Raw genomic sequence first — 19,455 nt, 5'->3', positions numbered from 1 at the left:
ATCTTACCACTTTGAATTTTACTAAAAATTTTACAGGCTTTAAGAAGTTCTGCACACACATAACAAAACATTTAGTTAGTTAATTCAAAAGAATAAATATCCTTATTCCCCCTACTCTCTTGAAAAAAATAATCATTAAAAGAAGAAAGGGGAGTAAACATTTGTTTCTCAGATTCTTTAAAATCTAGCTCATGATTTATTTAGATATATCTGGAGACATTGAGAAATTGTCAGAAAAGTCATGCAAAGATCACATATGAAAAGGTTTCCCTGGAAATTTTGAATACTTCCTCTGTCCTCTCATAGCACTCAGTATCTACCTCAACCAAATATCTTGGTATCGTAGACTGCTTGCATATCGATATCATTTACTGAACTGAGGCAAGACTTTTCATTCTTTGGTTTCCGCTCCTACTTCAGAATAGAATATCAAAAAAAATTCTGTTGAACTAAATTTGGTATAGTTCAGTAACTACTAAATTTTATTTTCAGGAAACAGCACTGAATACAAAAGAAAGATCTTTTAAATTACAACAGTGACTTTATTAATAATAAAAGTTTTACTGGAATACTGGATGTGAAGCCAGATTTCAGTGAAATGGGAAGCAAAAAAAAATGGAATAACTAATGAAGACACTTCTCTGAAAAGTAATGAATATAAAATTGGTAAAGAAAAGATCCTGTGGAAGCAAAAAAAAAAAAAAAGAACCCAAGTTAGAAGTGAAAGAATTAGTCTGGTGACAGAAAAACTTTTCCAAAGAGATAAAAGGGAAGACTATGGATGGTGTTTAAAGGTAAGTTTATGGGTAGGAAGAGCAAGGAGTTTAGGAAGATTCCTCCCAACAAACAGCCTTTATGAAAATTCTGAAATAAATAAAGCTACATGATCCAGCAATCCCACTTCGGGGTATTAATTCAAAACAACTGAAGTCAGAATCTCAAAGAGACATATTAGCATTTCCATGTTCATGGCAGCACTTTTCACAATAGCCAAGATGTTGAAACAGCCTGAATGTCCACCAAAAGATGAGTGGATTTAAAGGAAAAAAAAGTGTAGTATATACACATAATGGAATATTATTCAGCCTTTAAAAAGAAGAAAATCCTGTAATACACTATAACATGGATGAGCCTAGAGGACATTATGTGAGTTAAATGAGCCAGTCATAGAAGGACAAATACTGTGTGATTCTACTTGCATAATATGTCTAAAACAATCAAACTCATGAAGCTAAGAATAGAACTGTGGTTGCCAGGAACGGGGGAGGAGAAAGCAGGAAGTTGTTAAGCATGGACATAAAAGTTTAGTTACACTTCATACTGAAGCAGGAGGATCACAAATTCAAGGTAAGCCTGGGCAATATAGCAATAAACAAAATAAAAATTTACACAAAATAAATAAGTTCTAGAGCTCTGCTGTACAATTTTGTCCCTATAGATAACAATACTGTATTTTACACTTAAAACTGTTAAGAAGGTAGATCTCATGCTAAGCATTTTTACCATAATAAAAAATTTTAAGAACAAAAAGAAATGGGGGAGAAAATATCCACTTTCATATATTTCAGAGAAGCAAATCTTAATATTTTAATTAAATAAAAGGTTTTTAAAATTTTAACAAATAGGTGTGATAGGGTTGAGGATTTGAGGATAGAAATTACTATTTGAAATAGGTACCAAAGGAAATAGGAGAGAGCTCTGGCCAAAACTTAAAGGAATGCCAACTGTGCTAAAAAAGTAGCTAGGGCTAGAAATCATATTGTACACCAAATGCAGAGGTCAAGGAAATGAAATTGTAAATAAAAAGAGCTAAGAGTATAAGAGATTGTGAACAGAGAACAAGACATGAAAGTCTAGATTTCAACATGATGACCCTCATGATTTGCAGCCGTGATTTCTGGTCAGAGAAATAGAGGTGGGAAGCTAGAGCAGCATAGGGGTTATCTACTTGGACACTAAGCTAATACGACGGGCAGAGTTAAGAAAGAAAGAAAACTATGCCAAATTAGTCCATAAATACAAAGAAGAAGCCCAAGTTATGGTAGAGGTTAATGTCAAGAAGGAGTAAAGGGTAGAATACGCCTTAGCATAAAGGTACTGATAAGGGTTAGGGCTATGGCTTAGCGGTAGAGCACTTGCCTAGCATCTGTGAGGCACTAGGTTTGAGTTTCAGTACCACATATAAATAAATAAAATAAAGGTTCATTGACAACTAAAAATAGTAATAATAATTTTTTAAAAGGTGCTGATGAGAATATTCCAGTTAAATCAATAGAGCAAAAGATATTTATGAACTAAACTGTCTACTTTTGTTTTCTCAGGGCCTGCAGCATTTATTATATAATGTAATATCAGTTCATATCATAAGCCACTGGGAATGGAAAAATAAGCACTAACTGCTGAAAGAGCATATAATCAGGAAATTTATTCAAGTAATTCTAGAACTTCTTATTACCACTTAATTCTTCTGCATAAAAATGTCCTTGAGGTATTTCTTCATATAATGTCAGGGAGAGGTTAGAATGTATTTTCTTTTCCCTGTCAAAGAAACATCCACATTAGAAAGCAGCAAATACAATTATATAAAACTACATTTTAAAATATTAGCAAACCGGGTCTGGGGTTGTAGCTTAGTGGTAGAGGGCTTGCCTAGCACATGTGAAGCACTGGGTTCGATTCTCAGCACCATAATTAATTAATTAATTAATTAAAGGTATTGAGTCCATCTACAACTAAAAATTTTTTTAAAAATATTAGCAAATCTATCAATAGCCTGAGATTCATATCTACCTGCTTCTCTCCCCTCCCTCCCTCCCTCCCTCTCTCTCTCTCTCCCCCTCCCTCCCTCCCTCTCTCCCTCCCTCTCTCTCTCTCCTTCTCCCTCCCTCCCTCCCTCTCTCTCTCTCCTTCTCCCTCCCTCCCTCCCTCTCTCTCTTTTTCATCATAAGAACCTTTCCCAAAGAATTTTCCAGTGATAGAGTTTCATATTCTTCCCCTAGAATTCCCACCTTGTTTCTTTTACACACTGTATCTGTAAGGAATAGAATTTACTGAGCCTAGTCAGAAAATAGACGTCATTCCTTCATTGTGGTCCAATTTTTCCTATTATAAGTCACAGCAATTTTTTAAAGAAAGTTTTATAATAAGGCAAATAAAAACATCTTTAGGGCCTAGGTTGTAGCTCAGTGGTAGACCACTTGCCTAGAATGCATGAAGCACTGGGTTCAATTCTTAGCACCACATATAAATGAATAAATTTTAAAAAAAAGGTTCATCAACAACTAAAAAAAATTTTTTTTAAATGTTTAAACAGCCAAAGAATCAAAGATTTCATCACCTGTCAGTAAAAATGTCTGGAAAAGACGATTCCTTTGATACTATTATAAATAAATAAATTATATATCATCAGTATTAGAAGAAATATTAAGAGTGTATATAATACAAGATTCTTGTACAAAAGTGGAAAATGAGGCCCAGAAATGTAAAGTGAATTTTACAAGAGCCTAAACTAAAATATGATGTCAATTAGTACTCAATTTAAGTCTTCCAATCCCAAGTACAGTGCTCTTATCTCTACTTGATCCTAAGAGCACAGTCTCTTAATTTGCAAAAAATATTTGACATTACGTATGCAAAAGAGACAGATAACTCTGGAAAATAAAAAACCCAATCTTGAAGCAATAGTTAAGGAATAGAATACAATAATTTAATACCGAATAAGTGAGGAAGATGTATAAAGAGGTAATGAAGTCTTGGGAACATGGTACTGATTCGGCAACTGGCATAAAGTGCTTTCTTTCCTGGTCATCTCCTCCTTTGACAGCTTCAGAGAGGGAGAGGCAATCTAGGTCCAAAAGCAAGTACGTTGGTGCCTGAGATAACCCTAGTAATCCATCACTCTTAGAAAATGAACCTCTTAAAAGATAATCATAACTTGAGCTTCTCACCTAGCTATGCTTCTGATGTAAAATTGCTTTCTGTAATTAAATTGCATTTCATATATGCTAAGTTTTTAAATAAACTATACGATGTTCTTTCTGCAAAGCCATGTTTTTCTTAAGTATACCACTAATTGCCTTCTAATTCATATTCTGTCAATTTGCAGTCATGAATTTTACAGCACAGGGAAAACCTATGGTATAGTGAGAACAACATGACTCAGCCACCAGACTAGGCTACATAAACAGATTTTAACTACAGGTACAAAATAATGTGAAGAATCAATGCAGTTATTCAAATGACACAGGTAATTATTGTCAAGATTGAGTAAATTACCACTTACCCCTGCATATACAAACATGATTTAAGAGACAAACAGCTAGATAAATAGATAATAGACCTAGACAAACAGCTAGATAAATAAATACCACTTTAGAAAAGGAGGACTCTATTATAGATGTCTTCAATTTTACATGGAATCTATAACTTTGAGTTTCAAAGACTACTCAGAATATAGAAAACAAACTCAAGGCACAAAAGATTGATAGAAATTGATACTGAGATCCCAAAATCTTCAAATCAATGTTCTCAGCAAGAATAGGCTAGGAAAAAACTTACCTTCACTGGAGGAGTATGCCAAGTATGGTTTCTTTCTGTCTCAACTCTGGGCTGGAAAACAGAAAGAGAAGAAGAAAGACCATTTCTCCTCATCAGTTATAGCCATGTCTCCAGGCACACACAAATTTTGAATTCAAATTTACACTAAATATGCGGGCCAGGAAAATAGAAATTTTAAAAATTCATTTAAAGTGATCCCAGACATATAACAGTTAAGAAGTGCAAGGCAGAAGCAAATGTAAATTCTCAAAAAAATTCTCTTGGAGGTACAGAGATTTATCATGAGACTCCCATAAATGTAGATCAAGTATATGTGAAAGAATGAACAAAATATAAAATGTTCAAGGACACAGTTAATATAAATGAGAATCATACAAAATGACAGATTTAGATTCTCAAAGATTTCATATATTTATCAGATAACCAATCTTTATCAGATACCCTTAGTGAAGTAACTAAGGAAAATGAGCAAAGAATATGATTTAAGACAGATTTTTAAAATCAACAAATAAAACTTTTAGAATTAAAAAATATAATCACTGAAATTAAAATCTCAATGGGGAAGCTGGGGTTGTGGCTCAGTGGTAGAGCATTTGTCTAGCATGTGTGAGGCTCTGGGTTCAATCCTCAGCACCACGTAAAAAATAAAGGTATTGTGTCCACCTACAACTAAAAAAAAAAAAAAAAAACATAAAAATCTCAATGGGGGGCTGGTTCTGGGGCTCAGCAGTAGTGCACTTGCCTGGCATGTGTGAGGCACTGGGTTTGACTCTCAGCATCGCATATAAATAAATAAAATAAAGGTCTATCAACAACTAAAAAAATATTTTTAAAAAATCTCAATGGGAAGGCTAAACTGCAAATTAAATTCAGGTGGATGAAGAACAAGTGTACCACAAAGTACACAAGGAAAAATTACAAAATACAAGAAAGAAAAAGAGAAATAGATAAAAACAATGTGAAGTAATCTTGCTATAGTTTAATGGGTTGCTATGTAAAGACTTGGTCCCTGGGCTAAGTCTGGAGGTAGTAGAAGCTTTGAGAGGTGGAACTCCATGACAGGCCTTTAGATCACTGGAAGCATGACTTCAAAGGGACTATGGAATCCTAGTCTCTGTCTCACTTTTCTGCTTCTTAGCTCATGAGGGTTGTGGTTTGCTCTGCAACATATTCCTGCCATTACATATATATATATATATATTCCTGCCCCATCAGAGGCCCAAAGAATGGAGCCATTGATCTTGGACTGAAAATTCCAGAAACATAGGACAAAATAAAGCTTTTTCCATTTATAAGTTAATTTCTCAGGTATTTTATTATAGTAACATAGAGTTAATACAAATGTGAAAGAACATGAAGAACAGAATCATAAGGTCTAATATACATCTTCTAACAAGAATCAGAAGGATAGTAAAAGATTAAGGAAGAAGAAATTCTCTTAACAGAAATGAACTCAAATTTTACAAAACTGAGGAAAGGCATTCAACTTCAGATTTAGGAAGCACAACAAATATCAAAATAGAAAAATAAAAAGGAAATGTAGGAGTTAGTATGAGGAGTCTGCCATTCTTCAGATCCGTTTCCAGGTTCCTCCTATGCTTAGGAGCCCTATGCTTCTGTGCTACCCAGGTGCTGAAAGAAGCACAGGGAGAACACTAGGCACCAGGAAATGATACCCCCTTGATGTAGCAGCTTTCTTTAGAAAAAATGTCATTTTTCTACTTCTTAGCAGTGGAAACTCTCATTTATCATAGTCTAATTGATCAAGATTGACAACTATGTCCCAGAAACAATTCTTGCCATCATCATTCATTTGCCGGAGGTGGGAGCCCAAGACAGAGAAGATCTCCAAGGAATCTCTGAAAATGTCTTCTAGAGAAATTGCTACCAGGGCTGAAAGAAGATGGATTATGAATTGTGAAAAACAACTGAGATGCTTGCAGGGCAGCCACTCGCTGTATGGCTGCACACTTTCTACGGCTACTTCTGGCCAAACATATTAACTGAAATATGCCTCTCTTGTTCACACTAAAAAGAGAATGATTGAACTCATCTGGGAAACAGGGGACACAAGCAGTGCCTTGCCCTAGTGGAACAGTAATGTGAACTTGAGGAATCATGAGGAGAATGGGTATTATTAGGATGTTATTAATGAGCAATGGATGCATAGCAAGGTCACAGGGTTACTTTAAAGTTCTTCAAGTTACTGCCAAAGCATTTCATAGAAGACATAAGAATGGTAAACAAATATACAAAAAAAAAAAAGATTCATCATCTCTAGCAATTAGAGAAATGCAAATTAAAACTACATTGAGAATCCATTTCACTCCAGTCAGAAGAGCAATTATCAAGAATACAAATGAAAATAAAATGTTAGTGAGGATGTAGGGGAAAAGGTACTCTCATATATTGCTGATGGACTGAAAGGTGGTGCAACTACTCTGGAAAGCAGTCAAAATTCCTCAAAAAACTTAGAATAGAATCACCATTTGACCCAATTATCCCACTCCTTGGTTTAAATCCAAAAGGACTTAAAATCAGCATACTACAGTGACACAGTCACATCAAAATTTATAGCAGTTCAATTCACAATAGATAAGCTATGGAACCAACCTTGGTGCCCCTCAACAAATGAATGGATGAAGAAAATGTGGTATATATACACAATGAAATATTACTCAGTCATAAAGAAGAATTTTATGACTTTTGCCAGTAAATGGATGGAGCTGGAGACTATCGTGCTAAGTGAAATAAGCCAATCCCCAAAAGACAAAGGTTGAATGTTCTCTCTGATATACAGATGCTAACACACAAACAAGGAGAGGAGGGGGAAGAATAGAAATTTACTGGATTGGACAAAGGGGAATGAAGGGAAGGGAGCAAGGATAAGAATAGGAAAGACAATAGAATGAATCAGACATATCTTTTCTTTGTACGTCACAATGAATCTCCATATCATGTAAAACCAGAAGAATGGGATCCTAGTTAGAATTTACACTCCAGGTATGTGTAATATGTCAAAATACACTCTACTGTCATGCATATCTAAAAAGAATGATTTTATTTAAAAAGCTCTGAATGAAATTGGAATAGAAATAAACTTTAAAAAATAAGCAAATGTAGGAAGTTGAATGATGCCTCCACAAAAAGATATGTCAATGTTCTAATCTCTGGAACCTGTGAATATAACCTTATTTGGAGAAAAATTCTTTGTAGATATAAGTTAAGGGTCTTGAAATGAGATATCCAATAATGGATATGTTCACAAAAATAAGGAAGAGGGAAATTTGAGATACAGGAGAGAAGGACATAAAGACCCATGTGAAGATGAAGGCAGAGACTGAGGTTATGCTGCCACAAACCAAGAAACACTAGGCTCATTTTTAAAATAGCAGAAATGTCAGCAGAGGACACAGGTTTAAAAACTAAAATCGGTTTAATGGAGAAAAATGGACAAATTTTCATCATCTTCTGAAAGGATTCTTTATTTTATTTTTTTTAAAAAAGAAGGAAAACCAAGCATGATGGTGTACTCCTAAAGTCAGGAAGCTGAGGCAGGATCAACTCCAGCCAGGGCAACATGAGACTCCAAAGTTTAAAAAAAAAAAAAAGAAAGAAAGAAGAAGAAAAAGAGAGAGGCTGGGGCAGGAGGATCACAAGTTCAAAGCCAGCCTTAGAAACTTAGCAAGGCCCTGACTCAAAATATAAATTTTTTAAAAAGGGGTAGGAATGTGACTCAGAAAAAAGAGAGGAAGAGGAAGGAGAAGTAACACTTAAAATAGTGACATTTTAAAACTTGGACAAATATTTGAAGGTGAAAGGAAAATTTCCAAATATTTACCTCAGTTCTTGTACTGTGCAGTTGTACTTGTAAACTTTTCTTTCTCCTGAACTTTTTTGCTCCTGAAAAATCAGAGGATTTTTCTTCTCTACATAGGAATACTGATGTTTTATACCTAAATCACACAGAAATCAGAATAACTCCTAGATTGCTTTTCTTCCTCTTTCCTTCTTTTCAACATTTAATTATGGAAATTTTCAAACATAAACCAAAATAGAATAATGTAATGATCCCCCACATGTAACTATCACCCAGCTTCACTAACGGCCAGTCTTTTTCCATCTATATCCTTACCCCTGCTCTTATCCTTTATTATTTTGAGGTAAATCCCAGTATCATATTATTTCATTACAAAGATCTTTTGGGGAGGAGTACTGGTGACTGAACCTAGAGACACACTACTACTGAGCTAAATCTCCATAATTTTTCATTTTTTTATTTTGAAACAGGGTCTTGCTAAATGGCTAAGGCTGGCCTCAAACTTATGAACCACCTTCCAACTCCCAAGTAGCTGGGATTACAGGCTATGCCACTGCACCCAGTCTCATCTGTAAAGATTTCAAATATATATCTCCATAATATACATTAGGTGTTTTTTTCTATAAAGAACATCTAAAATGCTATTATGACCCCTGAAATATTAACAGGCATTTCTTAATATCATAAAGTAAGATAATCAGAGTTCAAGTTTCCGGTTGTCACTTAAACAATATAAACTGTTTCAATAATTTGCATCAGATTCAATAAAGTCCCCATGTTATAGTTGGCTAATCTGTCTTAAATCTCCTTTTATCTATAGCTTCTCCTTTCATTTTTCGACGATGATGAAAATGATGATGATGATGTCATTTGTCCCGTAGATTTTCCAATCTGGATTTTGCTGGAAGTTTCATCAAGATCATAGGATTCTAAAGTTTGATCATGTTAATGTTTAATTTTTTAGGGGGAAGTACAAAACCACTTGTTTTTTTAAGTGGTGTTTTTTCCTTCAGGAAGTACATAATGTCCAATTGACTCTCTGTATAATTTTGAATACATGAATTTAAGTATATTTGATGTAGTTTAATCCCTGTAAAAATTATTCTTTATTGATGCTCAAATTTTCTCATCTTCAGTGGAAAAAGGCAGGAGCTTCTTCAAGTAGGCACTTAAGTCCTCCTGATGTATCACTGGTAACATTCTTCCTTACTTTTCTTATCTGTGGAAATCAAGATGTTCTGGGCCTCTCTATATATTTTCTCTACCTGAAATTGGCCACATCTCCAAAGAGCCTTTTAATAAGAAGTGGTATTTCAAGGCTAAAGTCTGGGCACTAGAGGCTGAACTGCCTTTTAATAATTTGCTTTCTTGTTACTTTTATTTCTTATTTCCACTTCCTATTGTACTACAAAGAATTTTCACAACACAAACATCACATAATACAACAAGATAAATACAATTAGCCTGAATCAAACTGGAAGAGACAAGACCAATGCTCTTGGAAAACTACATAGTTTTACTTCAGATAATCCAGGATATATCTAAATTTCAAGGACAAACATAAAATTATTTTTGTGTTCTTTAAACACTGTTGACTAGGAATGATTCCAGGCTGAACTAGATTCCAAACTTGTCTTCTTCACATTGTAATTACCTGGGGAGCTTCAGAAAACACTAATACCTATGTCCCATTCCCAAATATTGGTTTAAGTGTTTGGATGTGGTCTGATATTGAAATTTTTTAAAAATACCCACATAATTCTAACCTGCAGACAAATTGGGACTTACTATGGCAAACCCCATAGATTTGCTCCTGTCCAGTATTCACATCAACTGAGTTTCAGCTCCTCATACTTGGAGTAATATCTTACTCTTCCTTGTTCACAGAACTAAAAGTTTTTTCAGAAATGGTTCCTTCTTTTTAGAGCAAGACCTGCCTAGGTAATACACAGGATAATGACTAAGTTATATATTTAATAGTTTTAGGTAAATTTAGTCCTAAACAAACTTGTAAAATAAGAGAAAATTTTATCATACATCCAGCAGATACTTTGCCCTTTGGACTCTGTATCCCTTTTATTTTTTTTAATTTATTTTATTTTATTTATTTATTTATGGGGAGAGGAGTGCTGGGGGTTGAACTCAGGGGCACTCAACCATTGAGCCATATCCCCAGCTGTACTTTGTATTTTATTTAGAGACAGGGTCTCACTGAGTTGCTTAGTGCCTCACTTTTGCTGAGGCTGGCTTTAAACTCACAATTCTCCTGCCTGAGCCTCCTGAGTTGCTGGGATTAGAGGCATGCGCCAGGGTACCCAGCTTCTGTTTCCCTTTTAAATCCAATCCCCCAAATTCCTATCCTGAAATAGAAATTACCTATCTTATTTAGTCCCCTCTACAGACCGCTGGTCCCATAGGCAATGACTTTCAACTATTTTGAAAATAAATAGGCTAACATAAATTTTCTATTGAGAAACAGTTCAGAAAGAGAATATATAATAACAAACTATTCCACAAAACAATACTTATCTATATTATGTGAAAAGTACTCTAATGTAATCAGTTCTAAACTATTTCCTTCAAAAAGAAAAAAATAGTAGTGACTTTCTTTTTGTACGTTTGGGTTTTTGTTGTTGTTGTTATATAATTTGGGGGTTGGTTTGGGGGTTTTTTGGTTTTGTTTTCTTTACTTTTTTTTTTTGGTAATGAGTATTGAACTCAGGGGTGGTGCTTAACCACTGAGCTACATCCCCAGCCCTTCTTTATTTTGAGACAGGATCTCACTAAGATGTTTAGGGCCTTACTAAGTTATTGAGGCTGGCGTTGAACTTGTGATCTTCCTGCATCAGCCTCCCAAGTTGCTAGGATCACAAGAATGTACAACCATGCCCAGCAACTAGTAGTGACTTTCTAAACTGATTTCATGACCATTAATTTCATGACCATTAATTTCATGACCATTAATGGGTCACAGCCTAGAGTCTACTGCTGCTTTGTCTCTCTCACCTCTTCCCTATATATTCCTCATGAAACTGAGTCTTCCTATAACTGGTTCAATCATGGCTTCCACTCTACTACATGATTGTGGTGTTTCATCTTCTTTTTTAAGTATGTTTTTAAATTTTGAGCTGCTCCAACATCTTATGGAATAGAGATGATTTGGTATAAATAATGAATAGTTTTAAAATATTTGTCCTGTATTCCATTCCTTTGGGGCATGTGTCTCCAAGGTACTAACCTACTTTGAACAATGCTAAAGAAACAAGGTAAGGGACATTCCCCCTACCTTCTACTTCTTATTAGATAACAAGTTCTATTGTGATCTTCTGGAAACAATTGACTTGCTTTTGCCATCTAACAGAAATCATGATAAAAATGTTAGATTAAATAAAGTAGAAATACAAATTTATGGTAAGTAGAGGAGATTTGGGTTTAAGTGCCTCTTTAATCACAATGCTCAGATAATTTCCAACTTCACCAATTGGTAAGACAAGCATATAGGTGGACAAAGATAAAGTGAGATATATCCAGAATGTTTTCTTAGAGCTTTCTTCTTTTTACGAGAAGCAAGTTTTCTATTCCAATCTTTTAAACAGAGATATGGATAAACTGTGGTATAAAAGCGTATTAAGAATTGTAATGCAAAAAAAATAGAAAGCTCATGTATAATGGCATAATTTGGCGTGAACATACTTTCAGAGTTACGAAAAATTGTGCTGTGAATGGATAGTTATGAATGTAATGCACTCCACTATTGCCATGTATGTAAGATATTAAAAATTTTAATTTATATTAAAAATAAGTATTATTTATCCTGCATATATGTGAAAGGCTAGAGCTTCTTTTGTAACTAACAAAAGGTAACCAAGGCAATGAAATATACAAAAAAAAAGAATTAACAAATATTCAAATGGTTTAATTTTATGGAAACCAGTAACCCAAGCTCAGATAGAAGAACACTTTTATTTCCTTCCTAAATTATCTTTAAGATAATTTTTTTAATATTTATTTTTAGTTTTCAGCGGACACAACATCTTTGTTTGTATGTGGTGCTGAGGATCGAACCTGGGCCGCACGCATGCCAGTCGAGCGCGCTACCGCTTGAGCCACATCCCTAGCCCCCTAAGATAAATTTATATGGTCTGGGGATATAGCTTAGTTGGTAGAGTGCTTGCTTCACATGTTCAAGGCCCTGGGTTCAATCCCCAGCATCGCAAGGAAAAAAAAAAGATAAACTTACAGACACATTGATAATTTTGATAATTGCTCTCTTCTAACTGGTATTCTATGATAGATAACAGACTTCAATATAGTTGTGACAGAAGTGAGCAAAGAATGTAAGAATGGCTATTTAAGATTTAAAGCTATGCTCCTGAAAGAATGACCACAAATAAGCAACATAAACTATATGTTTGGCACTAACAAAAGCATAATTCAATAAAGTTAAGATCAGCATTTTTAACTTACACATTTTTATGTTCTGGATTATAACCCCTAATTTCAGGTGAAACTTTGTTCTGCACTATTTTAGAAAATTTGATGTATTTCTTGTTTTCAATATTTCTTGTTTGCAAGTTGGTTCCAGAAGAGTTATTAACTGATAAGCCAATATTTTCTTCTGCCTGTGAACAATCAAGAGTCACAATTATCCATGTTCTCTTTGTACCTATACATCAAATGCAACATTCTGGGTCCAATAATTCATGTTAGATCAGTATTTATTCTCAAATAATGCTACCAAAGGGAATTTTGTTAAAAATGATTTTATTCATTAGTGCATTATTATTTCAGATGACCTACTTTAAATATCATCAGTTTTCCTCAATGCATTATGAACCTCTAAAATACATGGCATTCATTAATATATTTAACAATACCTGAATCTAGTTCTTAAGGCATCAGATTGAAAATATTTACCATATGCTTTACAAAGCAATAGTTTTAATCATAAAAATTACATACAAATCAAAGGCATGATCCATGAAAGAAATAACTAATCAACTTGACTCCATTAAAATTTAAATATTTTGCTCTATGAACAAACTTATCATGAGAAGGAGAGGATAAATACTGGGAGAAAACATTTGCAAAGAACATACCTCATAAAGGACTATTATCCATAATATACAAAAGACTCTTGAAACAGCAATCAGAAAAGAACAACCCATTTTTAAAAGGGTAAATGATCTGTACAAATACTTCACCAAAGAAAATGTAAAGATAGCAAATACGCATATAAAAAGATGCTCAACATCAACTGTCATCAGGAAATTGCAAATTAAAACAAGACACCACTACACACCTGTCAGAATGGTGAAAATTCAATAATGAAAACTATAAGACATTGAGGGACTAGGGTTGTGGCTCAGTGGTAGAGTGCTCACCTCACACATGTGGGGCCCTGGGTTTGATTCTCAGCACCACATGGATAAATAAAATAAAGACATTGTGTTCATCTACAACTAAAAACTAAAAACATCCATACTATCCAAAGCATATTTGATGCAATTCCTGTGATAATTCCAATGTCATTTAAAAAAAAAAAAAAAAAAATTTTAAATCCTAAAATTTGTATTAAATCAGAAAAGACCCCCCAAAACCAAAGCAATCTGAAGCAAAACAAAGTTAGAGCCATCACACTTCATTTCAAAATGCATTATAAAGCTATAGTAATCAAAACAACATGGTACTAGCATAAAAACTAGAATAGGATTGAAAACTCAGAAATAACTCAAGTATTACAGTCAGCTGATTGTTGACAGGCGTGGCAAGAACATACAATAGGGAAATGACAGTATCTTCAACAAATGGTGGTTGGAAAACTGGATATCCACATGTAAAAGAATGAAATTAGACACTACTTGTCTAATTTGAATATATAAAATTGACTCAAAATGGGTAAAATAAATTACAAAGCTACTAGAGGAAAACCTTTGGGAAAAGTGCCACAACACTGGTAATGGCGGGGTTTTTTTTTAATATGACCCAGAAAGCACAGATAATAAAAGTAAAAACCGACTATTAAGACTGAATGAAGGACTGGGCTACAGCTCAGTAGTAGATCACTTGCCTATCATGCATAAGGCCCTGGGTTTGATCCCCAGCACCAAAAAAGGAAAAAATAAAACAAGAAGGGGATTGCATCAAACTAAAAACCTTCTGCACAGCAAAGGAAACAACAGCATGATGACACAATCCACAGAGTGGGAAAAAAATAAGCAAACCATACACCTGATAAAGGGTTAATATCCAAACTATATAAGGAACCTAAACATATCAAGAAAACAATCCAATTAAAAAGTTGGCAAAGAATCTGAACCGACAATTCTCAAAAATAAACACGTATAAACCAGGTGCAATAGCATATGCCTGTAATCCCAGCAATTCAGAAGACTGAACCAGGAGAACTGCAAATTCAAGGCCAGCCTCAGCAACTTAGCAAGATCCTATCTCAAGTTAAAAAATAAAAGGACTTGGGATGTAGCTCAGTGGAAAAACACCCTGGGTTCAATCCCTAGTACTGAAAAAAAAGTACAAATGACCAACAGATTTGAAAGAAAATGTTCAATATCTCTAATCATTATGAAATGCAAATAAATTACAACCAGTGATACTACTTCACACCTGTTAGAATAGCTATTATCAAAAAGATAAAAAAAAAATATCAAGGATTGGCAAGGATCTGAAGAAAAGAAAACCCTTACAAACTGTTGGTTGGAACATTGATTGGTATAGCCATTTTTGGAAAATAGTATGAAGGTTCCTCAAAAAACTAAAAATAGAATTATCATATGATTCAGCAAGTCCACTTTTGGGTATATATTCAGAGGAACTAAATAGTATGTCAGAGAGATATCTGCATTCCCAGATTGATTTTAACATTATTCACAATAGCCACAATATAAAATCAACCTTGGTGTCCATGGACAAATAGATAAAAAAAAATCGCAGTATATCAACACAATGGAATACTATTCAGGCTTAAAAGGAAGGAAATTCTGTCATATCCAACACCATGGATAAGACTGAAAGCTACATGTAATAAGCCAGGTACAGAAAGACAACCCTGCATGAACTCACTTATATGTAAAATATAAAAACCCTGATCTCATAGACACATAGTAAAAAGCTGTTTACCAGAGGCTGGAGAAGAGGGAGGGATGGGGAAAAGGAAAGAGTACAAAGTTACAGTTACACTGGAAGAGTTTAGTGAACTGATGCACTGTATGGTAACAACACTTGTTAATAATGTATTGTGTATTTCAAAATGGCTGAAAGAACAAATTTTTAATATTCTTATATCAAAAATGATAAGTTGATGAGGTGATGGAAACAATGGAATGATCTTGACAGAATCATTCAATTACATATACACAGCTGAAAACACCAATTTGTATCCCTTAAATATACACAATTATTATTTGCCAATTTTAAAATAATTTTAAAATTCAATGACACTATTTTAAAAACGTGAAAATCCCAAACACTATAAGTAACAAATATGAACCAGAAAGTGGAACAAACGGAACTCATTCATTGTTGGTGGGAATGCAAATGGTAACAGCCACTTTGGAAGACAGTTTAAATTCTTTGATCTCTTGAAGAATTATCCAGGTTGCTACATTCAAAAGATATTCCCATCACACCCCACAGAAATTCTCTTGGTATGGTACTACTTGGGTTGTTAGATGACAGTCCAACATATGTTCACTAAAAGAGCTCAAAAATCATCTCAGATATTAGGCAGGTTCCTGAGGACTTTATTACTCTCTAAATTTGCTTAATGATCATAGATGTATAATAATATAAACTAAAAAATACAGGGAATCTTTAAAAACTGTCTTGAACAAATACCTGGCAGAACAAATGTTCTCTTGTTTCCATCTTTCTGCTGAGAGATAAATTCTGCTCTTCAGGATTAAAAGGCCTTGATCAACAAGTATGATTGAGCAACAGTGCAAAAGGATTTCCTGCACAAATAGAAAAAAAATCATATGTCTATTTAGGAAATTTAAGTAATTATATTTATAGTTATATTTATCTACCTGAAGTTATCTCTTCAGTGTAACACTCTCTTAAGGTATAATACCTAGCATTGCAGATACATGGACATAAAAAAGCAATTATTAGATTGTAAATCACAGGAGAGCACCCAGTCCCTTTGTGGTATAAAGAGAAGTAAATAAATGCACCTCAAGTGGCACAAAAAGCAGAGAAATCCAATTATATTTATTCAAATAAACCCTAAGGAGTAGAACTACAGAAACAGCAATCACCAGCTAACAAATGCTTACTATGTGCTAAACATTATGATAAACACTATGACATGAATTATTTAATTTATTCTTCACAATTGTACTTTAAGGAATTGCCATTATCCCTATTTTACAGATGAGAAAAATAAAGACTTGGAGAGAAATGAAATTTCCCAAGACCACACAGCCAGCAAGTAATGGAATCAGAATTTGAATTTAGGCAATCTAACTCAAAAGCACATGCTCTTCAGCACCATACAACACTGCCTTCAAAACAATACTACTACAAACCAAAGATGTTTTAGCTTCACTTGAGACTATGGATTTCACATCATGCGACAGTAATAACCAACACTTCTGGAAATTCCCAAAATTGTCACAATTTTTTTTACTCGTATCTGAGCCACATCTGAACAGCTATTTATTACATTATTAGTAATGTTATATATTACAATGCTAGTTGTATCCATCAGTGTCTTTTTCATATTGTGAAGTATCATTATTCTGTCAAATAGAGACCTATCACTTTTAAATTGTTTGCATTTATTTCTGAAATATGCTATAGTAATTAATTTTGAATGTGATATATCTACTATCTCTGGAATCCAAAATAGGTTTAAAAATAAAATGAAATCACATTAACAATACCCATCTCAAGAAGACATTAGAAATCTATCCAGGTCTCCCAGCAACCCATTCTATGAAATCTCTTCTATACCTTCTCTAATCAGTTCAATCTTTAAATTATTTGTCAGAGCAATACTGTCTTCACTATCCTTGCTGTCCTCATGATTCAAGTTACACTAATCATTTGGATTTTAATTTTCACATGTATAGTTCTTCTATCAACTCCAGCCTAAAAGAACTGGGACTGGTTACTTATCATTCTTTGAATAATCTCTCATAGTATCAAGCACAATTGTATACATAATAATAAAAAAATAAAAAGGAGAAAAATGAAGGATGTTGATGACTGGGAGTTCTTTAATCATCTATCCATTCATTCCTCAATCTGTAAACTCAACATAGATTTATTGCCTGCTCACTATGCTAAGCTCTTTCTGGGCCTGAGGATATAGCAGTAAACAAAATGGGGGGGGGGAAACCCTGGCTCAAGAAGAGCTTACATCCTAGTCAAGGAGAGAGCTTACATCCTAGTCAAGGAGAGAGATGATAAAATAGAAAAAAAGTTAAAATATATTGTACTTGTCAGTTATCTGTGATAAATACTAATAAGAAAAAAGTAAAGGGAAGAAAAATAGGAAGCAATGTGTAGAGGGAGAAATGCAGGTAATAGAAGGGTGGCCAAAGAACACTTGACTGAGAGGCAAACTTGAATGAAGAGGAACAGAGGTAGGGAGCCTATGAATATCTCAGAAAAGAGGCTTCAGCCAGAAAGAAGAGCAAGTACAAAGGCCTAGAGCAAAAAGAAGCCTCACTATCCAAGAACCGTAGAAGACACTGGAAGCTGAAGCAGAAACAGCAAACAGAACAGAGGAGGCAGGCAGATTAAGGAGGGCCCATTAATAATACTAAGAACTTAAGCTCCTATCCGGAAGGGGTGGGAATCATTAAAGAGTTCTGAACAGAGGGAGACAAGACCTGAAGTCCTTTCTGAAAGAATCACTCTAGGGCCTCCTGAAGTAAAGAAAGTACTTCAAAGAGTAATCAATTGTGGTAAAAGGTGCTATTGGTCAAGACAAGTATTGAAAGACTCATTAGGTTTTGCAAGGTAGAGAGAACACCTGAGATGTTGAGAGGAGCCTCTGGATGGTGGCTCATAAAACATCCTTGGAGAGAGAAAAGGGGGTGAGGATGGATACTGCAGATATAAAGTAGACTCTCTCATGAAGTTTCGCTGTCAAGGGAAAGAGAGCAGTAACTGAGGAGGAAGTGGAGTCATGAGGATTTAATGAGAAAAAAGAAAGGCATGTTTACAGAAGACTATGTAAGGCATGCCACTACAGAGTACTTTCCCCTTTCGCTCACACTGCCCCTCCCTCCAAGTGGCCCCACTCACTTCCCTTGCAAATGTCTATAACAGCAATTGCACACCTAACCTCATTGCACCTATTGCCATCAAGGAACATTCACACATTAATCACTCCCGTTTGTCATATTTGCTTAAAAATATTCTGTGAATCTCCTCCTGGGGCAAGAACCCATGCTCTGGTGGAGTCCCATAGGCCCCGTTTTTATGAGTCAAACAACTCTGAGAAGAAAGTCAACGTGTCAACAAATGAGCAAACGACCCGGGAGATGAAAGTGCAAGTTGCCGGGGACAGGGAGTTTCCCAGCGACCGTGTCCTCCACCCTTCTACAGCCACTTTCTGAGGGACCGCGTGATTAGTCCCAGTCCTTGTCACTCTGCCCCTCTGACTGTCCCATTTGGTAGCCTCGCCTTCCTCTCTGGAACCTTCCTTCACCCAGCTCCTTTAATGTTCTACTGTGTCCTCCCTCAAATCTTGTTCTCCCCCGTCAGGCTCCAAGGTTCTGCCTTCCTCTCTCCTCAGCAAACCTCGCCTGGACACCTCGTCAGCGTTGCTTCAATCGACCCCATGGACCCTCCTGGCTGCCCTGCACTGCCCCGCCCTCCTTCCCTCAAGCTGAGGCTCGCTCTGGGCTACAGGCGGGTGTCCCCCAGGCGCCTCAAGACCCTCGCGCGCAGGGCCCTGGCTCCGCCTCCTTCCCCCGGCTCCCGCGCAGCGCGGCCCCGCCCCCGAGGTCACCTGACCGCGTCCGACGCTCCGTCCACCTAGCGGACCCAGCGAGGCAGGCTCTGGACCCTGGCTGCCGCCGCCAGAGCCAACACCTCCGCCAGAG

At 35.4% G+C, this 19,455-nt stretch overlaps 1 protein-coding gene across 1 annotated transcript; it reads right to left on the bottom strand.

Moving 5' to 3' along the window:
• Positions 1-2,438: 2,438 nt before the first annotated feature.
• Positions 2,439-16,261, bottom strand: LOC139702464 (EF-hand calcium-binding domain-containing protein 13-like). Its single transcript, XM_071603718.1, has 5 exons — positions 16,232-16,261; positions 12,845-12,999; positions 8,399-8,513; positions 3,714-3,844; positions 2,439-2,538 (listed from the first exon to the last, which is right to left on the bottom strand). Exons 1-5 carry the CDS (start codon positions 16,259-16,261, stop codon positions 2,439-2,441), a joined length of 531 nt encoding a protein of 176 aa, XP_071459819.1.
• Positions 16,262-19,455: the final 3,194 nt, after the last annotated feature.

This window comes from Marmota flaviventris, chromosome 17 (assembly GCF_047511675.1).
Source record: "Marmota flaviventris isolate mMarFla1 chromosome 17, mMarFla1.hap1, whole genome shotgun sequence".
Classification (NCBI taxonomy): Eukaryota; Metazoa; Chordata; class Mammalia; order Rodentia; family Sciuridae; genus Marmota; species Marmota flaviventris.
The sequence above is the reverse complement of the archived record's forward strand: the minus strand, read 5'-3'. Positions and strand labels throughout refer to the sequence as shown.